General features: G+C 34.6%; 1 protein-coding gene across 2 annotated transcripts in view; it reads left to right on the top strand.

Annotated features, from left to right (window-relative positions):
- Nucleotides 1–5,632: 5,632 nt before the first annotated feature.
- Nucleotides 5,633–21,613, top strand: part of LOC131150680 (thiamine-repressible mitochondrial transport protein THI74-like) — a 29,440-nt gene continuing 13,459 nt past the window's right edge. The window contains exons 1-5 of one of the 2 annotated variants that reach the window (XM_058101546.1): nt 5,633–6,149; nt 10,110–10,502; nt 11,484–11,698; nt 12,599–12,669; nt 12,803–12,904. In XM_058101546.1, the coding sequence (XP_057957529.1) occupies nt 6,066–6,149; nt 10,110–10,502; nt 11,484–11,698; nt 12,599–12,669; nt 12,803–12,904 (865 nt within the window). In that variant the 5' untranslated portion in view covers nt 5,633–6,065. The remainder of the gene's footprint in view (nt 6,150–10,109; nt 10,503–11,483; nt 11,699–12,598; nt 12,670–12,802; nt 12,905–21,613) is intronic. The other variant, XM_058101547.1, reaches the window with a different exon arrangement.

The raw sequence follows: 21,613 nt of genomic DNA, 5'->3' as shown, positions 1-21,613 counted from the left end.
CTCTATTAAAAAGATAGTAAAAGAGATTTTAGATGAATCAAGGGGAAGATTCTTGAATAACAAAGAAAGTTAGTGGTGAGATAAAGATGTACAAAAAGCCATAAAGAAAAAAGGAATTTGGTATAAAATGTGACAAAAATGTAGAAATAGGATAACTTTGAAAAGTATAAGGAGGCAAGAAAAGATAAAAAATATTGTTAGTAAAGCTAAATATAGATAGTTTAATAGTTTGTATGATATATTAGATACAAAAGAAGGGGAAAAAGATATACTTAAACTTGCTAGAGCTAGAGAAAGGAAGAATAAGGACTGAGAAAATGTAAAATGTATAAAAAGTGAGAATGATATTGTCTTTGGTTAAGGACGAAGACATTAAAGAAAGATGTCAAAGTTACTTTAGTAAATTGTTTAATGAAAATCAAATGAAAGGTTCAAACTTAGAATTGTCAAATGAGGAAAATACTAAAAATATGAGATCTATTCACTAAATTGGAGTTAATGAAGTTAAGTTTGTACTAAAAAAAGATGAAAAATGGGAAGTTATGGGACCAGATAACATCCCAATAGAATTTTGGAAATGCTTAGGTGATAATTGAATTATATGGTTAACTAATTTATTTAATACAATTATAAGAACTAAGAAAATGTCAGATGAATGTAGGAAAAACACTTTAATACCTATATACAAAAATAAAGGAGACATACAAAATTGTAATAACTATTGTGGAATTAAACTTATGAGTCATACAATGAAACTATGGGAAATGGTAGTTGAACAAAGATTAAGTTTAGAAACGAAGGTCTTAGAAAATCAATTTGGTTTTATGCTTGGGAGATCTACGATAGAAGGTATATATCTTTTAAGAAGATTAATGAAAAAGTTTAGGGAAAAGAAGAGAGACTTGCATATGATGTTCATTGACCTTGAAAAAATATATGATAGGATACCTAAGGAAGTTCTATGACGGGTTTTAGAAAAAAAAAAGGTGTATGTAATAGGTATATTGATGTCATTAAGGATGTGTATGATGAAGTAATGACTAGTGTAAGGACTATAAATGGAGAAACTATAGAATTTCCAATCACCATAGGTGTATATCAAGGATCTACTTTGAGTTCTCATTTTTTTTTGCTTTAGTGATGGGTCAACTAACTAAGAGTATTCAAAAGGAGGTTTCATGGTGTATGTTGTTTGCAGATGATATTATATTAACTGATGAAACTAGGGACGAAGTAGAGGCTGAGTTATAATTATGGAGAGAAGCTTTGGAATCTAGAGACTTTAGCATAAGTAGAAATAAGACAGAATATATGAAATGTAATTTTAGTAATGATAAGAGGAAGATTGTAACAAAGTTAAACTTGATGATAAAAAAATAAATAGCACTTGTAGATTTCGATACCTTGGATCTATTAGGCAAGCTGAAGGAGAAATTGAAGATGATGTAATGCATAGAGTTAAAATAGGTTCAGTAAAATAGAGAAGTGCCTCAAGTATGCTCTATGATCGTAGAATACCCTTAAAATTAAAAGGAAAGTTTTATAGGACAACTTTAAGACCAGCTATGCTATATGTGTAACACCCCGAACCCGCCAAGTGGGGCCTAGAGGTTACTTATTTCATTGACCTATTTCTGATACCATAAACTACAATCATGCAGCGGAAATAAATAAACAACCTCAATTTAAATACCAAAGTTTATCTATAAATCCCAAATAAAACAACAACATCCATCTGTTTATATTACATCCCAGTATTTAAAACATAAACTATACATAAACTGTTCTTACAGTCACCTCAAAATTTACCAAAAATACTACCCTGCCCAGAACTCTAAGCACGATCACCTCATGGACCTGAAAATATAATAAAAAAATCATTATTTTCCAAATGCCTAACTGTTCAGGAAATCATACATACGTATATAAATTTTTATAATCAAATTTAACCGGTTCAAACTTAGTAAAACCTGCTATAATAAATTCCCCTTACCTGTTTTCTAAAGAAACCGCCTGAAATAAATAGGAAACTCGAAACCCTAGGCTGCAAACCTGCCAACGAACGGAAATCGACGAGCTACAACATGAACCTTACATCCGGGAGCGATCACGATCCCTCGAATAAGCTTAGAAATGCTTGAAATGCCCTAAAATCCTCAAAGACCCGAAACCCTAGCAGAGAGAGTAAAGGAGAAAAGAATTTTTCTAAAAACATGAACTAGGATCTATTTATAGGTGTTCTGTCCCCGTAGAAAACTGTCGACGATTTTCCTACACTTGACAAAACCATCGACAGTTTGGTTCTTAAAATGCCCGTTGAAGAGAAAATCGTCGACGATTTTTCTGAGAGATCCTCAAATTGTCGACAGTTTGGTACTGAACCAAACCATTTTCTTCTTTTTCTTATTTTTCCTTTCCTTTATTATTTTCCTTTTTTTTAATTCATTTTTATTTTATTTTTCGGGTTCGGGTTACAACATTCTTCCCCCCTTACAAAATTTCGTCATCGAAATTCGTTATTCCATCATTTTTCACAACTTAAAAGCTAACTAATCACATTCATACAGTTTAATTTATTCTAACATATAAACCATCGATTCATTTAAAATCAAACAAGACTATTGCTTATGCAAATGTAAATATACTACTTGCGCCTCTAGCATTGTCCCCCTCAGTTGGGGTAAGCATATAGACACGTGACGAGCCGCCGCTGCCGCCTCGAGGTACCGGGTTGTTCCTCCTATTCTAATCAGGAGTGGGTGCATTGATTGGTGGAGCACGACAATCACGAGCTATGTGGCCATATCTGCCACACCTATAGCACACAATATTCCCACCCCGACATTCCTCGGAATGCCTCCGATTACATCTGGCACAAAGGGGGCGAGATGAATTCTCCCGATAATCTCGATTAGTACTATCTGACTTCTGACCCCCGGTATCTCGATCTCCCCTACAGGAATCCTATCGGACATCAATATGTGAGCTGGAAGGTATAGATCTCTTCTTCTAATTTGCTTCTACCTCACTTTCTTATATACTAGCCTCAACTTCCATGACCCTATCCACTAGTTTAGAGAAACTCTAAGTCAACAATGCCACAACCCGAGCACGTATCCCCTGCCTTAGTCTTCTTTCAAACATCCAAGCTTTCAGCGGCTCGTCCAGAACCATGTGTGGAGCGAAGCGTGAAAACTCCACAAATTTGGATGCATACTGTTGCACAGTCATGGGCCCCTAGGTCAAATGCTAGAACTCATACCTCCCTAAAGCGACTCTAGGTGAAGACTGCAGGTCCTAGTCGCTGCTCCTCTACCAACTTCACTGCCCTCCACCACCGCTTGGCCTCCCCCACAAGTTTAAAGGTAGCGTATTAAAACATCTGCTCCTCAGTACAATGTAGAACAATCAGGAGTTCTTCCATCTCTTAAATCCATTCCTCAGCTACGATCAGGTCTGCACCTCGTTCAAAAGCTAGCGGACTTGTCCGGGTGAACTGCCGAAAAGTGCAGCCCCTATCAGCTAGTGGTTGATCTTGCTCTCTCCGAGCTTCCTTCTTAGCCCGACGTGCTATGCTATGCTGCACTGCCGAGGCATCAACGTCATCCTAACTGGAGGTATCCACATGTTTATCTCCTCCAATGTCAACGCCCTTCCTCCTAGGATCCATCCTGAAGATTGGATAGAAACAAACTTAGAATCTCCTCATTTATCATAACTGAAACAAGTTTGAAACGAAAAGCTACTACAACATAGAAGTTCCAATCTATGATTCATTTATATCGTCTTACAAAAAAACCGTAACATTGACACGATAAACCTACTCAATTGACCTAACGTTCTGACTTATGTGCCCAAGTTTCAGTCTCTCAACTCAGAAACGAAACCATTAATGGATTTACCGTAGTTTTCCAGAAATCGTCATTCCTGGAAAAATACAGAAGATCGTCAAAGGATCTCCGCCTCCAAGTTTCAAAACCACTATTCCACCTAACCTACCCATTCTCATCCTTATCCTAACTCGAACCTATACTCTAGTATTAATCATCCTTAAAGTCTGCAGAACCGTTAGGCTCTGATACCATCCATAATACCCTGAACCCGCCAAGTGGGGCCCAAAGGTTACGTATTTCATTCACCTATTTCTGAAACCATAAACTACAATCATGCAGTATAAATAAATAAACAACCTCAATTTAAATACCAGAATTTATCTATAAATCCCAAATAAAACAACAGCATCCATTTGTTTATATTACATCCCAGTATTTAAAACATAAATTATACATAAATTGTTCTTACAGCCACCCCAAAATTTACCAAAAATACTACCCTGCCCAAAGCTCTAAGCTCGATCACCTGATGGATCTGAAAATATAATAAAAAAATTATTATTTTCTAGATGCCTAACTATTCAGGAAGTCATACATATGTATATAAATTTGTATAATCAAATTTAACCGGTTCAAATTTAGTAAGGCCTGCTATAATTAATTCCCCTTACCTGTTTTCTAAAGAAACCGCTTAAAATAAACAGGAAACCCGAAACCTAGGCTCCAAACCTGCCGATGAACGGAAACCGATGAGCTACAACACGAACCTTACGTTCGGGAGTGATCACGAACCCTCGAATAAGCTTATAAATGCCTGCCCCAAAGACCCTAAACCCTAGCAGAGAGAGCGAAGGGGAAAATAATTTTTCTAAAAAAATGAACTAAGATCTATTTATAGGTGTTCTGTCCCTACAGAAAACCTTCGATGGTTTTCTTGCACTTGACAAAGCCGTCGACAATTTGTTTCTTAAAATGTCCCCTGAAGAGAAAATTGTCAACGGTTTGTTTCTTAAAATGCCCCCTGAAGAGAAAATCGTTGATGGTTTTTTTGAGAGATTCTCAAACCGTCGATGGTTTGATGCTGAACCAAACTATCTTCTTCTTTTTCTTATTTTTCCTTTCCTTTTTTTATTTTCCTTTTCTTTTATTCATTTTTATTTTATTTTTCGGGTTCGGGTTGCTACAATATGGATCAGAATGTTGGGCGATGAAGAAACATAATATCCAAAAAGTAAAAGTTGACGAGATGAGAATGTTTAGATGAATGAGTTGTATAACATTGAAAGATAAATTAAGGAATGAACATATTCGCGATAAGTTAGGTGGAACTCTTATAAAAGATAAGATAAGGGAGAGATGACTCAAATGATATAGACACTTGCAATGTAGGCCCTATAATGCATCAGCAAGGAAGAGTAAATTAGTTACTGTGGAGAGGGGCAATAGTAGTGATATGAGTAGACCTAAAATAATTTGGGAGAAGATAGTAACAATTTAATATTCTTAAATTTATCAAAAGAAATGGCTTATGATCACATAAATTGACAGAAAAAATCTTATAATTTATATCAAAATATTGATGTTTTTTATCACATCCACTCGTAGAGCAAAACTAAATTATCTAAACTTCTGTTTCATTTCTATTTATTTTCTTGCATCTCTATAGCAATAATATATAAAATTTAAAAAGAAATAAGGGATGCATAAAAAATTGGTACGAGTCAACAATATTTAATAAATCATTTTGAATTAAAAATAAAATAAAATAAAATAAACAGAAGCGGCGACCCAATAGGCAAAAGCAAAGAAATCAAAGAAACTAAAAATGAAAAAAAGGAAGGAGGAAAGGACGCCAGCTTCGTAGCTTGGGAGTCGCCACGTACCGCATGTTCTTCCACTTGTCTCTCCCAGTGAACCACGCCGATTCCAATGTCTGGAGAGCTGATAATTTTTGTCGCTATTGCTGTCTCTCTGAATCGTCGCGGTGTGATCAGACAGACACAGGGCAAATGCGTAGATGGACGCCAAATTAATCGCCCGTATCTGCTTGCCGGCATTGCATCACCAGGGGACAAATGCAGGGTACCAGATGCTGAGGGTTTGATATTTTCAAGAGAAATATTTGAAGATGAGTGGAGATGGAGTTGTTCGTGCTGTTCCTTTTCTGATTCGAGCTCAGACGGGTTAATTATTGGTTGCTTTTGGGTATTATAGGCTTTGATCATCTGGGTGATGGGTGGTTGGAGGTACAAGGCGGGTTTAGGGTTGATCGCCGCCGCCGTCCTCATTTGGGTCGCGTCAGCCGAGGTTACTCAGGTTCATTTTAATTTCAATCCCATTCTTCTCTCTATCGTGGTTTTTGATTTGATTCACTTTGTTGATATGCTCTGCGAATTTATTATTTGACTGACAATCTGCATTTTAGGTGTGGGGTTAGGTTGGGAATTCCCAGTTTTGGTTTTTGGGTAAGGTGCATGAAAATTTTTGTTTTGATGTTATTGAAAGCTGTTGCTGTTATTCATCTACTAAAGTTTAATGATATTATTATCATCATCATCCTTATTTTCTGGTTTCTTTATATTTTGTTAGGCTCTGTTTAGGATTTTGTTTTACTTTCTTTACGTTTGGAATTTAATTTGTGGTAAAATCACCAACACCCTTGACTTTTGTGAAAATGACACTGCACTTACTGACACATGTTTCACAACCAAAAAAAAGGCACATCGATGAAGGGCAGATTCCTATATAATTTCTCACATGGATGATGTGTGTGGTGTAGATAATTCAGTCTCAAGCAAAAACAGTGTTTAGAATATTTTTGTTCTCAATGAATTATGCAGGTGTAATATATTTTTTCAATAGTATTTTTAGTGAGTATTATTTTTATACTTAGGTCTTAATTCATTATGGTAGTAAAATACTCAGTTATGATGCTTTTTTTTTTTTTTTTTTTAAATCTTAACACTTTTTTTAGTAATAACAATAGAGGTTAGTTCATGATTTATGTGGTTGGTAATAGTAGCTCCCATCTGAAAAATAACATTTTTCTAAAGATACACTTATGCTGGCAAAACTATCTGCATGTTAGAAATGGCCCTCAGCTTTTAAAGAGTGAATATAAATGTGTTTAACTATTGAAATGTTTAGTTGCAAAAGACCCTTTCTATCAACAAGAACCGTTCAATCTAATGGATTAATATGCATGACACATTTATAATTAATAATTTTTTAAAATAAAAATTGCCCTTCTAAGCCTAAGGAATATATAAATATCCTGTAATTTAATTGACTAAAAAACGTGCAGGATGTGGAGACTTTTTGTCAAAAATTTTGAGGTTTGGTTATATTTTTGAATTTTTTTTCTTTTTAATATTTATTTATGAATATTCTTGGTGGGGAAATTATTGGTTGTTAATTTTATTTTGTTTTTATGCTAATTGCATTCAGTTTTGTTATGTTAACAATCAAAACTTAATATTTTTATAGAATTTTGTGCTTCCATTCTATGTTGGTAGTATCTAAGGATGGGTAATATTTTTGTTTTTCCTTTTTTGTATTTAACTTTTGTATGACAAGATGATAAGTAATTTTTAATTACTTTAATTTTTTTGTGGGTGATTAGTTTATTCCATAAACAAAAGCAAAGAAAATAAAACAAGTCTCTACCATGGTGATAGGATAAAATTTATTAACCATAATCTTCCTTGGGCTTACAAGGGCAACATGTGTCGTGCACATGATGTTTATCCATTATATTTAAGGTTCTTGTTTATAGGAGTCTTTGGTAACTAGGTAGATATTTTGAGAGATTTTAAGTGTCACTTTTAAAAGATAACTAGTTACCTGCCCACGCTACGTGGCGGGAACGGAAATACATGAAATGAAAGACGAATGTAATCAAATGAAATGAGATTTGTTCATAATTTGGTTCATAATAGAGCATAAATTATGCGCTATGTTTGTATGGTTGACTACGATAAAACTGAACCATGTTTGTGCAACCATAGATGCATATAGTCGTATTTTGTGAGCATGAATGAAATACGAAAGGTTCATTCCATAAGTAAGAAGAAATGGAATTTATAACAGCTCATTGTGTGACTGTGACTGACAATGATTTAAGGCTTAGCATGATGGCTGCATTCTATATATTTATAGGAAGAAGTGGATTAATCTCTAAATTGCGTCTATTTTAGAATGTAATATGAAGGCTGGCGGCCACATGTAGGCCTTTTTCATTTACTAATGTTTAATATATTTAATTGTGAGAGAGAAAGGAGGAGAGAGAATTGTGCATTGGAGCTACCCATTGGCAGAGCTTTGGATGTATTTAATGTTTTATCTTTTTCTCTTATTGCTTTTTGACTTTTCCATGCATACAACAAATATTTGTGTTCTTTTTTTTTCTTTTCCATTTAATGTATATTGGACTCTTTTCTAAAGGAAAAAAAAAGGGGAAAATACACAAGCACGTGGCATGCCCAGAATCACCGAAGTCTCTTTTAATTATAGGTAGATTAGGGCATCAATAATGTCGTAGAATAGTCCAAATGTAAAGTGCATTCCCCCGCCCCCCCTTTTTAAGTTGGTAGGTAATTGAATGAGTAATTTTTTTAATGAATACTTATCTTGCAGCCTAGGCAAACTCTACCTTTTCCTACTCAATTGTGCATTTTTTAATGTAAGAAATGTCTAAATTAGTAAATTGTTAATGTCAAAATCTCAAAATGTAAATGAATCAATGAAAATTAAAAGGTTAAGAGTTAAATATTATAAAATTTTTAATTATAATATTATTTGAGCTAGCAGTCTAACCATTGACCCACTCTTGGACCACTAGCTTGTGTTTGAGTCATTTCACCAAGCTGATGTCCTGGACAAATTTAATAACATTGCTTATAGCTACATTTATGCTTTAATTTAGAGAGGCACCAATCACCATTGGCACTTCATCGGCACTCCATTATTTTTTCTCATTCAATTAAGTAATGAATTTGTGAGCAAAGTGAAAATTAAGGGGTCATTTTTTATGTATTAAAAGATAAAAGGGAAGTGTCAATGATAATTTTTGGAGTGTCATCTCTCTATTATTTATGGTAATGGAATATATTTTGGTAATAGAATGAAAAGTTCAATAATTATAAGGCCTTTTTAACTAGGAAGTAACAATTTATTCATGGAGGCTATTTGAGAGGGTGTTCTTTGGTCATTCTCAAAACTCATTTGAGTGTAGGGTGAGGGTTTAGTGGATCTTACCCTTTATTTTTTTAAGTGTTAAGAGTCGTGTCTCATATTCAAAAAGGGGTGACACAAGAGGGGTTAGTGGATCTTACCTTTTTTTTTTTTTGAAGTGTTAAGAGTTGTGTCTCATATTCAAAAAGGGGTGACGCGAGAGGGGTTAGTGGATCTTACCTTTTTTTTTTTTTGTTTAGTGTTAAGAGTTGTGGCTCACATTCAAAAGGGTGGTCCAAATCTTCGGCTCCCTTCCACATGAATACCCCCATGCATATATATGCATGTGTGTCCATATATATGAAGTCTCAATGGTGTGTTGGGGATGCCCCTGGAGTATGTTAAGATATTTTTGAGTGGGATCATGATATCCTTTTGTTGTTATAAAAGGGTATCTTGGGGTTTTTACACAAGCGTAAAGTATTATGTGCACATGCACACACACATTGATAGTTTTTTTTTTGTCGTGGTTGAGTGGCTGTAGGCAGATTGCCAAATCACATTGACTTCTGTTCCTTTTTTTCTATTTCCTTTTCGATTTGCTCCAGATGCATAAGGGAATATTTACAGCAGTTAGGAAGCCCTAAGAAGTTTTATTTCCTACTCAAAATCTACTGTTTGTAATTCTGAGTAGCATTTTCCTTTTTTTCTCATCTCAACATTTTCATTCATTATTGTCATTAGGGAGGGGAGGATTGCTTACTTCTATGCTTCATTGAGTACAAAACATATTAACTCTCTGAGATTCTCAAATAATATGGGAAATTAGAGCTACTATTTTTCTGAAAATTATGTGAATTTCCAGTGTAATACCTTAAGGGGATAGTGGGATACCATTTTAGCATCTGATGCTTCTCTCAGTTCATCTTCTTATAATAAATCTTAGTCCTACTCTCTCTTCTTTCTGCCTTGAATTTTTGGGTACTTCCCTTTTAAATTATATGCATACATATAAACACATTACATACAGACATACATATGAATTGACTTTTTATTGATTAAAATTTCAAAATTCAGGCTTAGGCTCCTCCTTATGTGCTGCAGAGAATCTTTGGAGAGTATAAACAGCCATTCGCACTCACCTACCTTGGGGTGTCTCTTATGGTGGTTCATCTACCCATAGCAGTTTTGAAAGACTCTGGCTGCAGTTTATTGGACTCAAATTTTTATAAGAACCTTCACAATGGCATCACTGTCATGAGCTCTTCACTTGGATTGCATACACCTCTAAGAAACAATGGAGTGCCCCACAGTCCTGAAAAAGATTTGAAGAAGTACCTGGTTAGTGACAAAGACCTCAGTGAAAGGGAAGAGGGGTGCCCTTTGATTGCCAAGGAGGAAGATGAGGCCGACCTGCTTGGAAGTAGCTCTGAACTTGCTCCATGGGAAATTACCAAGTGTAGTTTTTATCTTACTCCCTTATGGTTTATGTCGGAGGTGAAACATTACTTTTTAAATCTCCTGTTCTTCTAGATGCATGTATATATCTGCGTGTGCGTGCATGCGTGTTGGGGTTCATAGGGAGCATTCAGAATGAGACCATTGGAATAAATCTAGTATGGTTAGTTGTTAAGCATGTCTATATATATGTGTGTGTGTGTATTGCAAATAATTGCTGTTTTCTGAAAGTCAGAAACAATTCCTGAGGATTTCGATCAAGTCATCCATTTAAATATTTAGTCATAATGCTGCTCAATTCAAACTTATTTGTGGGTCACAAGTTGTTTGCAAGAAGGTTAGTGCTTGAATTCTCTCTCCATTCTTCAAAATCTGAATATTATTGATTTTGTGTTCAATAGTGCATAGGGAGCAATGGCACTGAAGCCCAAAAATACTAATTTTTTTTTCATCAGTTATAAAAATACTTTTACTTTACAAATCAATATTTTGTGCCTCATTTATGTTATGAACATTTATTAGAAATAATCACCCCTTGATGCCTAAAAACATTATTAGAGAGCTTGCAACTCCATTGAGAGAAAAATATGGTTTGATGTGATGATAATTGCTCAACATTGAATCATGTATCCAACTCTCAATCAATTCCATAATAATTCAACTCATTCTTTATTAATTTTATTGCAATGATTTTGTCCTAGAATTTTGACTTTGGTGTTGAATTTGGATTGGCTATGTTAACATATGATACTGGTTACATTTCTGACGGCAAAGCATGTATTGACATTTCTTTCTTCTTCACTCTGATGCTTCTGTTTTCTGTAAAGACGATACTTTTATTATCAATATTGTCATAGATTTGCCATAGGTGTCGTGATGGCTGGTAACATGTGCAGAGTCTGATATTGTAGAGAATTTTTTGTTTTCTCGAGTTGCCCTGGTTTTATGGATTTTTAACTTGGCTTCTTTCTTTAATTCATGCACCTGACTAGTTTTATTCCTTGTATCGATCCGAAACAGTATTTATCGAATTCTGCTCTGGCAAATACCAGTGTTTCAAGTACTACTATCTTAACCTCTACATCAGGCCTCTTTACACTTCTCTTTGGAGCTCTTCTTGGTCAGGACTCCATAAATATTGCAAAAGTGGCTGCAGTTTTAGTCAGTATGGCTGGTGTTGCCATGACCACAGTTGGGAAAACTTGGGCACCCGATGAAATGCGGAGTATTTCAGTGTAAGTTAAATGTTGCTTGCTGGCTGAAGCAAGATTTAGCTATTTGACCATGTTCCAAAGTTTGTGTTGATTTTGTTCAGTGAACTTGTTAAATGCTGAAGGTATAATCACTAGATTATTGTAAAACCTCTATAAATTTATGATTTGTCATCAGTCTCTTGGTTGATAGACGAGAAAATTGATGGTATGTATATTTTGCAAGTTTTTGACTACTACTCCAGATAATAAATTCAATTTTTTTTCTAGTAGTAATTCTTATAAAGAAAAAAAAGGTTTCTATGGGTTCTTTATAGAGCTGGTAAATGTCCTAAGTATCTCACATTGGCTTGCTAGTTGCTTCTTTGACTGGTTGCTTTATGCAAAAGTGCTGAGGATTATAAACTTATCCTGACCTCCGCTCCTAGGAACCTGCTTAGCTATAGACCAGCATTTGTTATGGCCTTGATGGGTTCTCTAGCATATGTATAAAAGAATGTATTGTGCAAATTTAGAAGCCAACTTGCATGTAACCTCATTTTCAATACTTATTGCAATAAAAAATATGTATATAAACATGGCATTGACATGACATATATTTTGCTTCTTCTTAATGTGAAAAAATTGAATTTTACTTCTGAATTGACTGCCAGTTGGTCATGCAGTAATCTTTCTCTCTCTCTCCCTCTCTCTACTAGAGTTCACAGAAACATTTTATTTATTTATTTTTTGGGGGGGGGGGGGGGGTGGTGGTGGTTTCTTACTAGCCTTTGTAATTTTGTTTTGTATCCCATTGAGCATATGGAGATGTTTTGTTTATATTTTCCTCCCTTAACTTCAAAGAATTAAAAATTTTCTCCTGCTATCAGATGAAATTTTATCATGTTTGCTTCTCTGAAACTGTGCCCTTCTTATCTTACCCAGGGTTAGAAAGCACTCCATCATTGGGGACATTTTTGGTCTTCTCTCAGCAGTATTGTATGGCTTATTTACAGGTAAGTCGTCCTAATTGTCATCCAAGTGATATTTTTGGTTAAATTTTTTAACAATATAGTGATCAATTTCAATTCAATTAGATTTTTTTTTGTTCCAAAGGCAATTAATAATGTATTGGCTTACTTGGTGCAGTGCTGCTCAAGAAATCTTCTGGATCAGATGGAGATAAGGTTGATGTGCAAAAGTTCTTTGGGTACATTGGTCTATTCACCCTTCTTGGTCTTTGGTGGCTAGGTAAGGAAACCTTGAATCTGTGATATCTTTCCATAATGTTTTGCAAAATTTATTACTCAGAACAGAAACACTAGGCTCAAATTCAGGTTATGCCGTGGGTTTTCATGGATTCATGGGAGACTTAATAATTTATTACGAAAATTTTGGGTGTTAGATTGGTGTTCTATAAGAAGATAAGCTCAACTTATGAATTGTGTTGGGTTTGGAAGCAATTGTAAATTGTCTAGCATTGCACTGCAAAATGCTAGATGAAGAGCACATTCAAAACTTACAATGTTACTACACTAATGTATGATGTATCAAGGTGGTTGGAATCAATCACCTTGTCTAAATGATTTTTCAAGTTGTTATTCTATGTGTGTAAAATTATATTTTAATTACTGAGAAGTGAAGTCTTAACATTAATTGATGATTGTTAATTTAAAAAGTACTGCTATTAGGAGGTAAAATTTAAATTGAATGAATAATTTTCTATCTGGGGCTTCAATCAAACAAAAAAAATGGATTAAAGCAGGCATAATGGTTATGACATGGTTACAATACATGGCACGTCCATTATAAATCACATGGTTGCAGATTCTCTGTGCACTCTGCCTTCTTTATTGTGCCTATAGTAACGTGAAACTCGTTTGCACAGTTCTGTTTCTTAAGCAGTTAAGCTTATCTTCAATAAAACGAAAAAATGGCTGTAAGTGGGCATAATGGTTGTGACATGGTTACAATGCATGGAACATCCATTATAAATCACACAGTTGCAGAGTCTCTGTGCAGTCTGCTTTCTTTGTGCTGATAGCAATGTGAAACTCATTTGCCCAGTTCTGTAACTTAAGCTTCTCTATCTTCTCTCCATCCCCCCGGGCCCAAAAAAAATATTTCATCATCATCCGCGCCCCTATTTTGATGCATGGAGAAAATGAGGGATTTACTGCTGCTTCATTTTGGGCATAGGCGTGCACATACATATGAGATTTGGACCATGCACCTACTTCCATGATTTTTTTTTTTTTTTCCCCGGGTTCTTTTGTTGGGGTTTTGAAAGTAGAATAGTGTTCCCAAGAAGGGGGGTGAATTGGGTTATTTAAAAGTTTTGAGTTCTTTTTAAATCCTTTACTTATTTGTTTAGTACTTTATAACCAAAACTTAAGTAACTCAATCAACTAACAATCAAAAACCAAAACACACAACAATTTGCTTGAAAATTTAAACAATCAAACCAACCACACAATGATCAATGCTAATAACCAAAATAACCAAGAGGTTACAACTTATTGAATTGCTTTAAGCTTTTTGATAACAGCCCTGTAATATAAACGCAAGCCCTGTTTTGATTTGGTTTGTATGCGTTCTCTTAATCAAGATTTTCGCAAATTAACCAACGTACTCCCTTGTGGGTTTCTGCAAACGGTTAATTGAAATGTACTTTCGAAAATTAAGAGTCTTTGAATTTCAATGTTTAAGCCCTGCAACCTGCACTTAGCATCCACAAATATAAATAAAGTGCAGAAATTAAAGAGTAGGGTAGAAAAGAACACCAAGTTTTTACGAGGTTTGGCTTATCCTTAGCCTACGTCCTCGCCTTTGGCAAATACCAAAGGATTCCACTATATCAGTTCCTTTCCGAGTGAAACAACACCATTACAACCACTCCTTCAATTAGGCTAGAGTGTACCTCTCCAAATGATATCCTATCGTTCAGTCCAACATTTCAAACACCTGAACCGTCAATCAATCTACAAGACAAGATTCAAAAGAAGGTGTGCAAGAGATGCTCTCAAAAGACCTGATTAGTACAAATTCAATCTATATACTTCAAAGTAATTCAAATATGAAACTTAGATTGAAGCTTAAGAGAGTATCACCGAATAGTTCTTTCAATGATTGAAAGAATTCAGAATTGTAGCACAAGATTGGTAATTTAGAATCATCAAAGCCTTAGAAAATTTTGTGCACAAGATGAGAGTGAGAGAGCCTTTGAGTGTTGAGAGCAATTGAGAGAGTTTGAATGCTGAATTTGATTCTTGGTATAGAATTCATTGGTCTTGAGGCTTATTTATAGATGTAGAAAATCATTTAACTTGTTCCCCAAGTTTACTTGGAGTGGTGTCCAAGTTTTAACTTAGTGTGAGCCCCAAGCAATCTAATTTTTCAAAAATTTGTTCATTATAAAATTTGAAATTTGCCGCGTTGTAGTAGCTTGATAAAATTTGGTCAGGCGTCTGTCAATAAAATACACAGGTATTTTTCACAGGCAGTAGAGTGGTAGTCGTCTGTCACTGAAATTCTCAGCTTTAAAAAAACAGGCAGTAGGGTGATAGTAGCCTGATGAAACCCAGACAGGCTTCTCAGATTACCTCGTCAGGCCCCTGTCAAGGTCCAAGCAGTAGCTTGGCGACCTTCTGTTTGTGTATTTTAAGAACCCTTAAGTTGGCAGTCGACTGACAAGTTTAGTCAGGCTCTTGTCAAGACAAAATTCTAGTTTTCAAAATATACTTGAACTAACTCTCTTTGCTCCTCATTTCTTGGAATGTTAATTTGTTTTCTTTAAAAAATATTTTCCAAGTTGACAATAAGGTCTCTAAGTCTCTTTTGCCTAATGAGCTTCAACAAAAATTTCATGCTTGAAATATACTTGAAGTACTTACAAAGCATTTCCTAATGACACATTTGACTCTTCATTGCTGCTTTGAGTTCTCTTTGTTTCTGAGCTTGAATGATCCTTGATCTTTCAATATTGAATTTGATATGAGCTTTCAAATCTTTATTGTTTTAAATTCTGAGCTTCATTTATCCGTGAGCTTTCCATATTGATCACCTGAATTTGATATGAGCTTTCAAAGGATTCCTTGTGAAGTATGCTAGGCTTTAATATATGTTTTTTCCTGAAACACCACAACTTTGAAGCAAATTAAATAACCTTACTTTGTTATCATCAAAATTAAGAGTTGTAAGCCGTGTTTAGGCCAACAATCTCCCCCTTTTTGATGATGATAAATAAGGAGCAAAAATAGGTAAGCCTTGAAAGGCTTCCCTTTACAATAAGTATAAAACTTCAAAGTTAACATTATAGCATAGTTTCATATACTTCATAATTTTATTATAGCATTCATTTCACAAACTCAAAAGGTCATTATGCTCATCATGCATATTTATAAATTCATTATTTCATCATGCATACTCATTCATAATCATTATTTCATAAACATCATGCTCATTCATAATCATTAAACATCATGCATGCTCATTCATAATCATCATTTCATAAAAGATACCATAAACATAAACATACTCCCTCATACCATCTTTTGCTCATAAACATACTCCCCCTTTTGACATCATTCAAAAAGGAGAATTTCAATCATTTAATAAACATACAAAGACTAGGTGTACCATACATCCAGCTAAATGTGAACAAAAAGTCATAGTGTTAACGATTACAAAACATCATAGACTATCAAAATCAAGCATCAGATCTAGTAGTACTATCTTCATCATCTTCTTCTTCTTTGGAGCCTTTCTTAGAAGCTTCATCTTCTTTCACAGTATCTTTAGACTTCTCATCAGATTTTTCTTTGGAAGCTTCATCACTTTCCTTTGATTCTTCATCGAATTCAGCATCACTAGGAGGCGCTGAACTAATATCCATGGGGGCTGCACCCTGGGAGGAGCTAGTGAGATGCTGTTCTAGCTTTTCAAGGCGCTGATCAAGTGAAGAGTACTGAGTTTCCATAGTAGTGATTTTGTCCTGAAGGGAAGTGAATCCAGTTCTCATGTCAGAGCTAAAGCTAGAATAGTGCTGGTAGAAAGGGAGGAACCATGTAGGCATGTCTGTTTCCTCTGGGATTGCACTGAAATTCACCGCTTTTTATGTGAAGTAATTTTCCCAACGATTGAGGTGCAAGGGTAATTGTTTGTCCTAGGAGGTCGGTGGAAATGCCCACTTCTTTCTTCACCAAGTTTGAGTAGAAAATTTTTGTCAAATCGGGATAGTATCTCTTGGCTTGGTGTTGAATAAATTTATCCCAACCAATGTCTTTGAATAATGCTAAGATTTCAGGAAAATCGAATTCAAAGAAAAGGATATCTAGGACTTTACCGAATTTTGGATCGATGGTTGAAATGTGATTTTGATACAATGATTTTGCGTGCGAGGAGGTCAGCCATTTCGTGATTTCATCATTACTTGCTTGATGTGAGGAGGAAGCCTTGTCCTTGTTTGCGGTTGTTTTCGTTCTCGGCATATTAAGAAGTTGGTTGGAATCCTAAAACCCTAGGTTAGGAAGGTTTATGGTTTGGTGTGGTGAAGTGGAGAATGAGTAAGGAAAGGATTTGAGGAGGAGGATTGAGTAGAAGGAAAGAGAGAAAATATTTTTGGAGAGGTGGAGAAGAGTAGACAGGTGGCTGAGGTTTAAAAAGAGGTGTTTTTTGCGTGTTTTAAAATTGAACCGCCGCTTGTTAGGCGCCTGTTGAGTTATATTTCAACAGGCAGTAGCTTGTCAGGCGCCTACGTCTTAGCTGGCAGTCACCTCCCAAGCAGGCTGCTTGCAAAATTGTTTGTTTCCTCTTCTAATTAACTTCTTGAATGTGCAACATACCTAATTCTCGTCTAATAAATTCAAATTGGTCTTCTGAAAGTGGTTTTGTAAATATATCTGCTAATTATTCATTTGTATTGACAAACTCAAGAGTTATTTCCTCCTTTTGAACATTATCTCTCAAGAAATGATGTCTAATGTCGATGTGTTTTGTTCTTGAGTGAGAGAGATAGGATTTTTTGAAATATTTATAGAACTTGTGTTGTCGCACTTAATTGGGATTGTTTGATATTCAAGATTGAAGTCTTTTAGCTATTGTTTCATATATAGTGTTTGTGCACAACATCTCCCAGCTACTATGTATTCAACTTCGGCTGTGGATAATGCTACGAAATTTTGCTTCTTAGAAAACCAAGAGACTAGTGAGTGTCCTAGAAAGTGACAAGTACCTCTAGTGCTCTTTCTATCTATTTTACATCCGGCATAGTCCGCAATTGAATAGCTAATCATTTCAAAATCAGTTTCCTTGGGATACCACAATCCTAGATCAAGGGTTCCTATCAAGTATCTTAGAATTCTTTTGACAGCAACTTGATGAGATTCCTTAGGTGCTGATTGAAATCTAGTGCACATGCACACACTAAACATAATATCGGGTCTGCTAGCTGTTAAATACAATAAGCTTCTTATCATTCCTTGATAATGTTTTGTGTCAACTGATTTTCCCTTTTCATTCTTATCAAGGCTTGTTGAGGTGCTCATAGGGGTTCATATAGGTTTGCTTCCTTCTATGTCAAACTTTTTCAGTATGTCTCTAATATATTTTGATTGAATTATGAATGTTTCATTTTTGACTTGTTTGATTTGTAACCCTAAGAAGTAATTTAATTCTCCCATTATACTCATTTCAAATTCTTCTTGCATACATTTAACAAATTCTTTACATAGTTTTTCATTTGTAGCACCAAATATGATATCATCTACATATATTTGAACTATTAGCATATCTTTGTTTTTAGTCTTTATGAATAATGTGCTATCTACCTTTCCTCTAGAAAAATCATTTTTAAGTAAAAAATTACTTAGTCTTTCATACCAAGCTCTAGGAGCTTGTTTTAGACCATACAAAGCTTTAGTCAACCTAAATACATGATCAGGATACTTTAAGTCTTCAAAGCCCGGTGGTTGTTTTACATAAACTTCTTCATTTATATATCCATTTAAGAAAACACTTTTTACATCCATTTGATATAACTTGAATTCTTATAGGCTGCATAGGTTAGATGCATTCTAATTGCTTCCATTCTTGCTACGGGAGCAAAGGTTTCATCATAATCGATACCTTCTTCTTGATTATATCCTTGAGTTACTAGCCTAGCCTTGTTTCTTTCATCCTTCTTATTTCTAAAGACCCATTTAGTTCCTATGATTGAATGATCTTTAGGTTTGGGTACTAATTGCCATACTTGACTTCTTTCAAACTGATTAAGTTCTTCTTACATAGTCATAATCTATGAATCATCATTTAATGCTTCTTCTACATTTTTAGGTTCATCTTGAGATAAAAATGCATAATGATTGCATAAATTTTCCAAGGATGATCTAGTAGCTATACCTCTTGATGGTTCTCCAATTATTTGATCTTTTGGATGATTCTTAACATATTTCCATTCTTTTAGTAATTCAGGATTTTCTATAGGTTTATCATTTGGAGTCTTTTCAATGATTTCTTCCTTTTCTTTTACTTCTTCTTTTGCTTCTCCTATTTCTAAGTCTTCTGATTTTTGAGTGGGTTGTCCTTCTTCAGCTTTTGGTGTTTTGTTGAAAGGATTTTCTTCATCGAAAGTGACATGTATTGATTCAACAGTAGTAAGTGTCCTTTTATTGTATATCTTAAAGACTTCACTTTTTAATGAACATCCTTAAAAATATTCCTTCATCAGCTTTTGCATCGAATTTACCTAGCTCATCTTTATCGTTCAATACAAAGCATTTACATCCGAGCACATGAAAGTATGAAATATTAGGCCTTATAGTGCACCTGTGAGGAAGAGTGACTTAGTTACTGTGGGGGGTAGTAGAAGGGGTAAGGGTAGACCTAAAATAACTTGGGAGGAGATAGTGAGTAAGGATTTAATATCCTTGAATCTATTAAAAGAAATGGTTCATGATCGCATAAATTGGCGGAAAAGGATTCATATAGCCAACCCCACTTAGTGGGATTAAGGCTTGGTTTTGTTGTTGTTGTACAAAACATTTACATCCAAGCACATGAAAGTATGAAATATTAGGCCTTCTACCTTTCCAAAGTTCATATGGTGTTTTATCTAGCTTTGATCTTATGGATACCCTATTAATTACATAGCAAGTTGTGTTTACTGCTTCAGCTCAAAAATATTTAGGTAGATTATGTTCGTTTAACATAGTTCTAGCCATTTCTTCCAGTGTTCGGTTCTTTTTTTCTACAACTCCATTTTGTTGTGTAGTTCTAGGTGCTGAAAAATTATGCTTGATGCCATCTTCATTACAAAATCTTTCAACATCCTTATTGTTGAATTCTCTACCTTGATCACTCCTTATGTTTGATACATTATATCCTTTTTTATTTTGAAGTTTCTTACATGTAAGTGACAAACTTCATCTTTGGAGGCTAAAAATAATACCCAAGTGTACCTAGAATAGTCATCTACTATTACAAAGGCATATTGCTTACCTCCTAAGCTTTGAGTTCTAGTGGGACCAAATAAATCTAGATGAATGAATTCTAAGGATCTACTTGAAGAGATATGTTTCTTATTTTTAAAGCTTGTTTTAATTTGCTTTCCTAGTTGACACGCATAACAAATTTTATCCTCTATGAATTTTGAATTAGGTAGTCCTTTGATCAAATTCTTTTTAGATAATTTGGATAGTAACTCCATGCTTGCATGTCCTAGTCTTCTATGTCAAAGCCAACTGGCTTCATTCATGGCAGTCAAGCATGTTACACTTTGATCAACTAGGTTGTCAAGGTTTATGAAATACACATTATTAACCCTATAAGCTGTAAAAAGAATTTCTTGTTTATTTGGGTTTTGAACTAAACATTTATCTTACTTAAAGATTATGTCAAACCCTTTGTCACTAAGTTGACTTATGCTCAAAAGATTATGTTTTAGGTCATCTACTAACAACACATCATCAATTGTGAGTGAGGGTTCTTTGCCTATTTTACCAATTCTAACAATTTTACCTTTAGCATTGTCGCCGAAGGTGACGTATCCCCCATCCTTTTGTACTAATGTAGTGAACTTGGACTTATCTCCGGTCATATGTCTTGAACACCCATTGTCCAAGTACCACTTTTCCTTTGATGGTGTTGTCCTAAAGCATATCTACAATGAAGGATTATTGGTGTTACTCTTTGGAACCCAAACTTTCTTAACTTTCTTTAAATTATATCTAGTTCCATTGTTTACTTTCCATTCATTTTTAACTTTAGCATACTTCTTTTTAAGAGGACAATTAAACATGGTATGTCCTTTGTTTTTACACTAGTAGCATGTTGTATGCTCATGTATATTAGTTGAGGATGTACTAACATAGTGTTTTGCCTCTTTTATAAAGTACCCCATGAACAATTTCTTCTTTCTTTTATCAGTGATTCCATTGAAACCAATTCCTTCTTTATTACCATGCATTCTTTGTTGTCCAACCATCTTTTCAAAATTTTTTTTACCTTTAGTAAAGTTATAAATTATTTTCTCTTTATCTTCAATTGTCTTTTTAAGGTCAATTATTTCTAAATCTCTCTTGCTTTGATCATTTTCTTGTAACTTGTCTAATTCTCGTGACATAACATTTATTTTCTTCGTTAGATTTTCAATGTGGGATTCTTTCTCTTTTTCAATAGATTTAGAGGATTCTAGTTGGCTCTTAAGGTTTTCATTTTGTTCCTTCAATGCTATGTTCCTTTTAGTAACTTTTATAAATCTTTTATGAAGTGCAAATAATTCAGCTTGAAGTTCCTTGTAAGATGACATACTTTCAGAAGAATCATTGCATGACTCATTACTTGATTCTTCTGAGGAGTAATAGGAATTTACCTCTTCATTGTGTGCCATGAAGCATAGGTTCGCCATCTCTTGCTCGCTGAATTTGTTATCTGATTCACTTGAGCTCGTGTCATCCCATGTGG

Source organism: Malania oleifera, chromosome 3, assembly GCF_029873635.1.
Source record: "Malania oleifera isolate guangnan ecotype guangnan chromosome 3, ASM2987363v1, whole genome shotgun sequence".
Taxonomy (NCBI): Eukaryota; Viridiplantae; Streptophyta; class Magnoliopsida; order Santalales; family Ximeniaceae; genus Malania; species Malania oleifera.
This window is presented reverse-complemented; position numbering and strand designations above follow the sequence as displayed.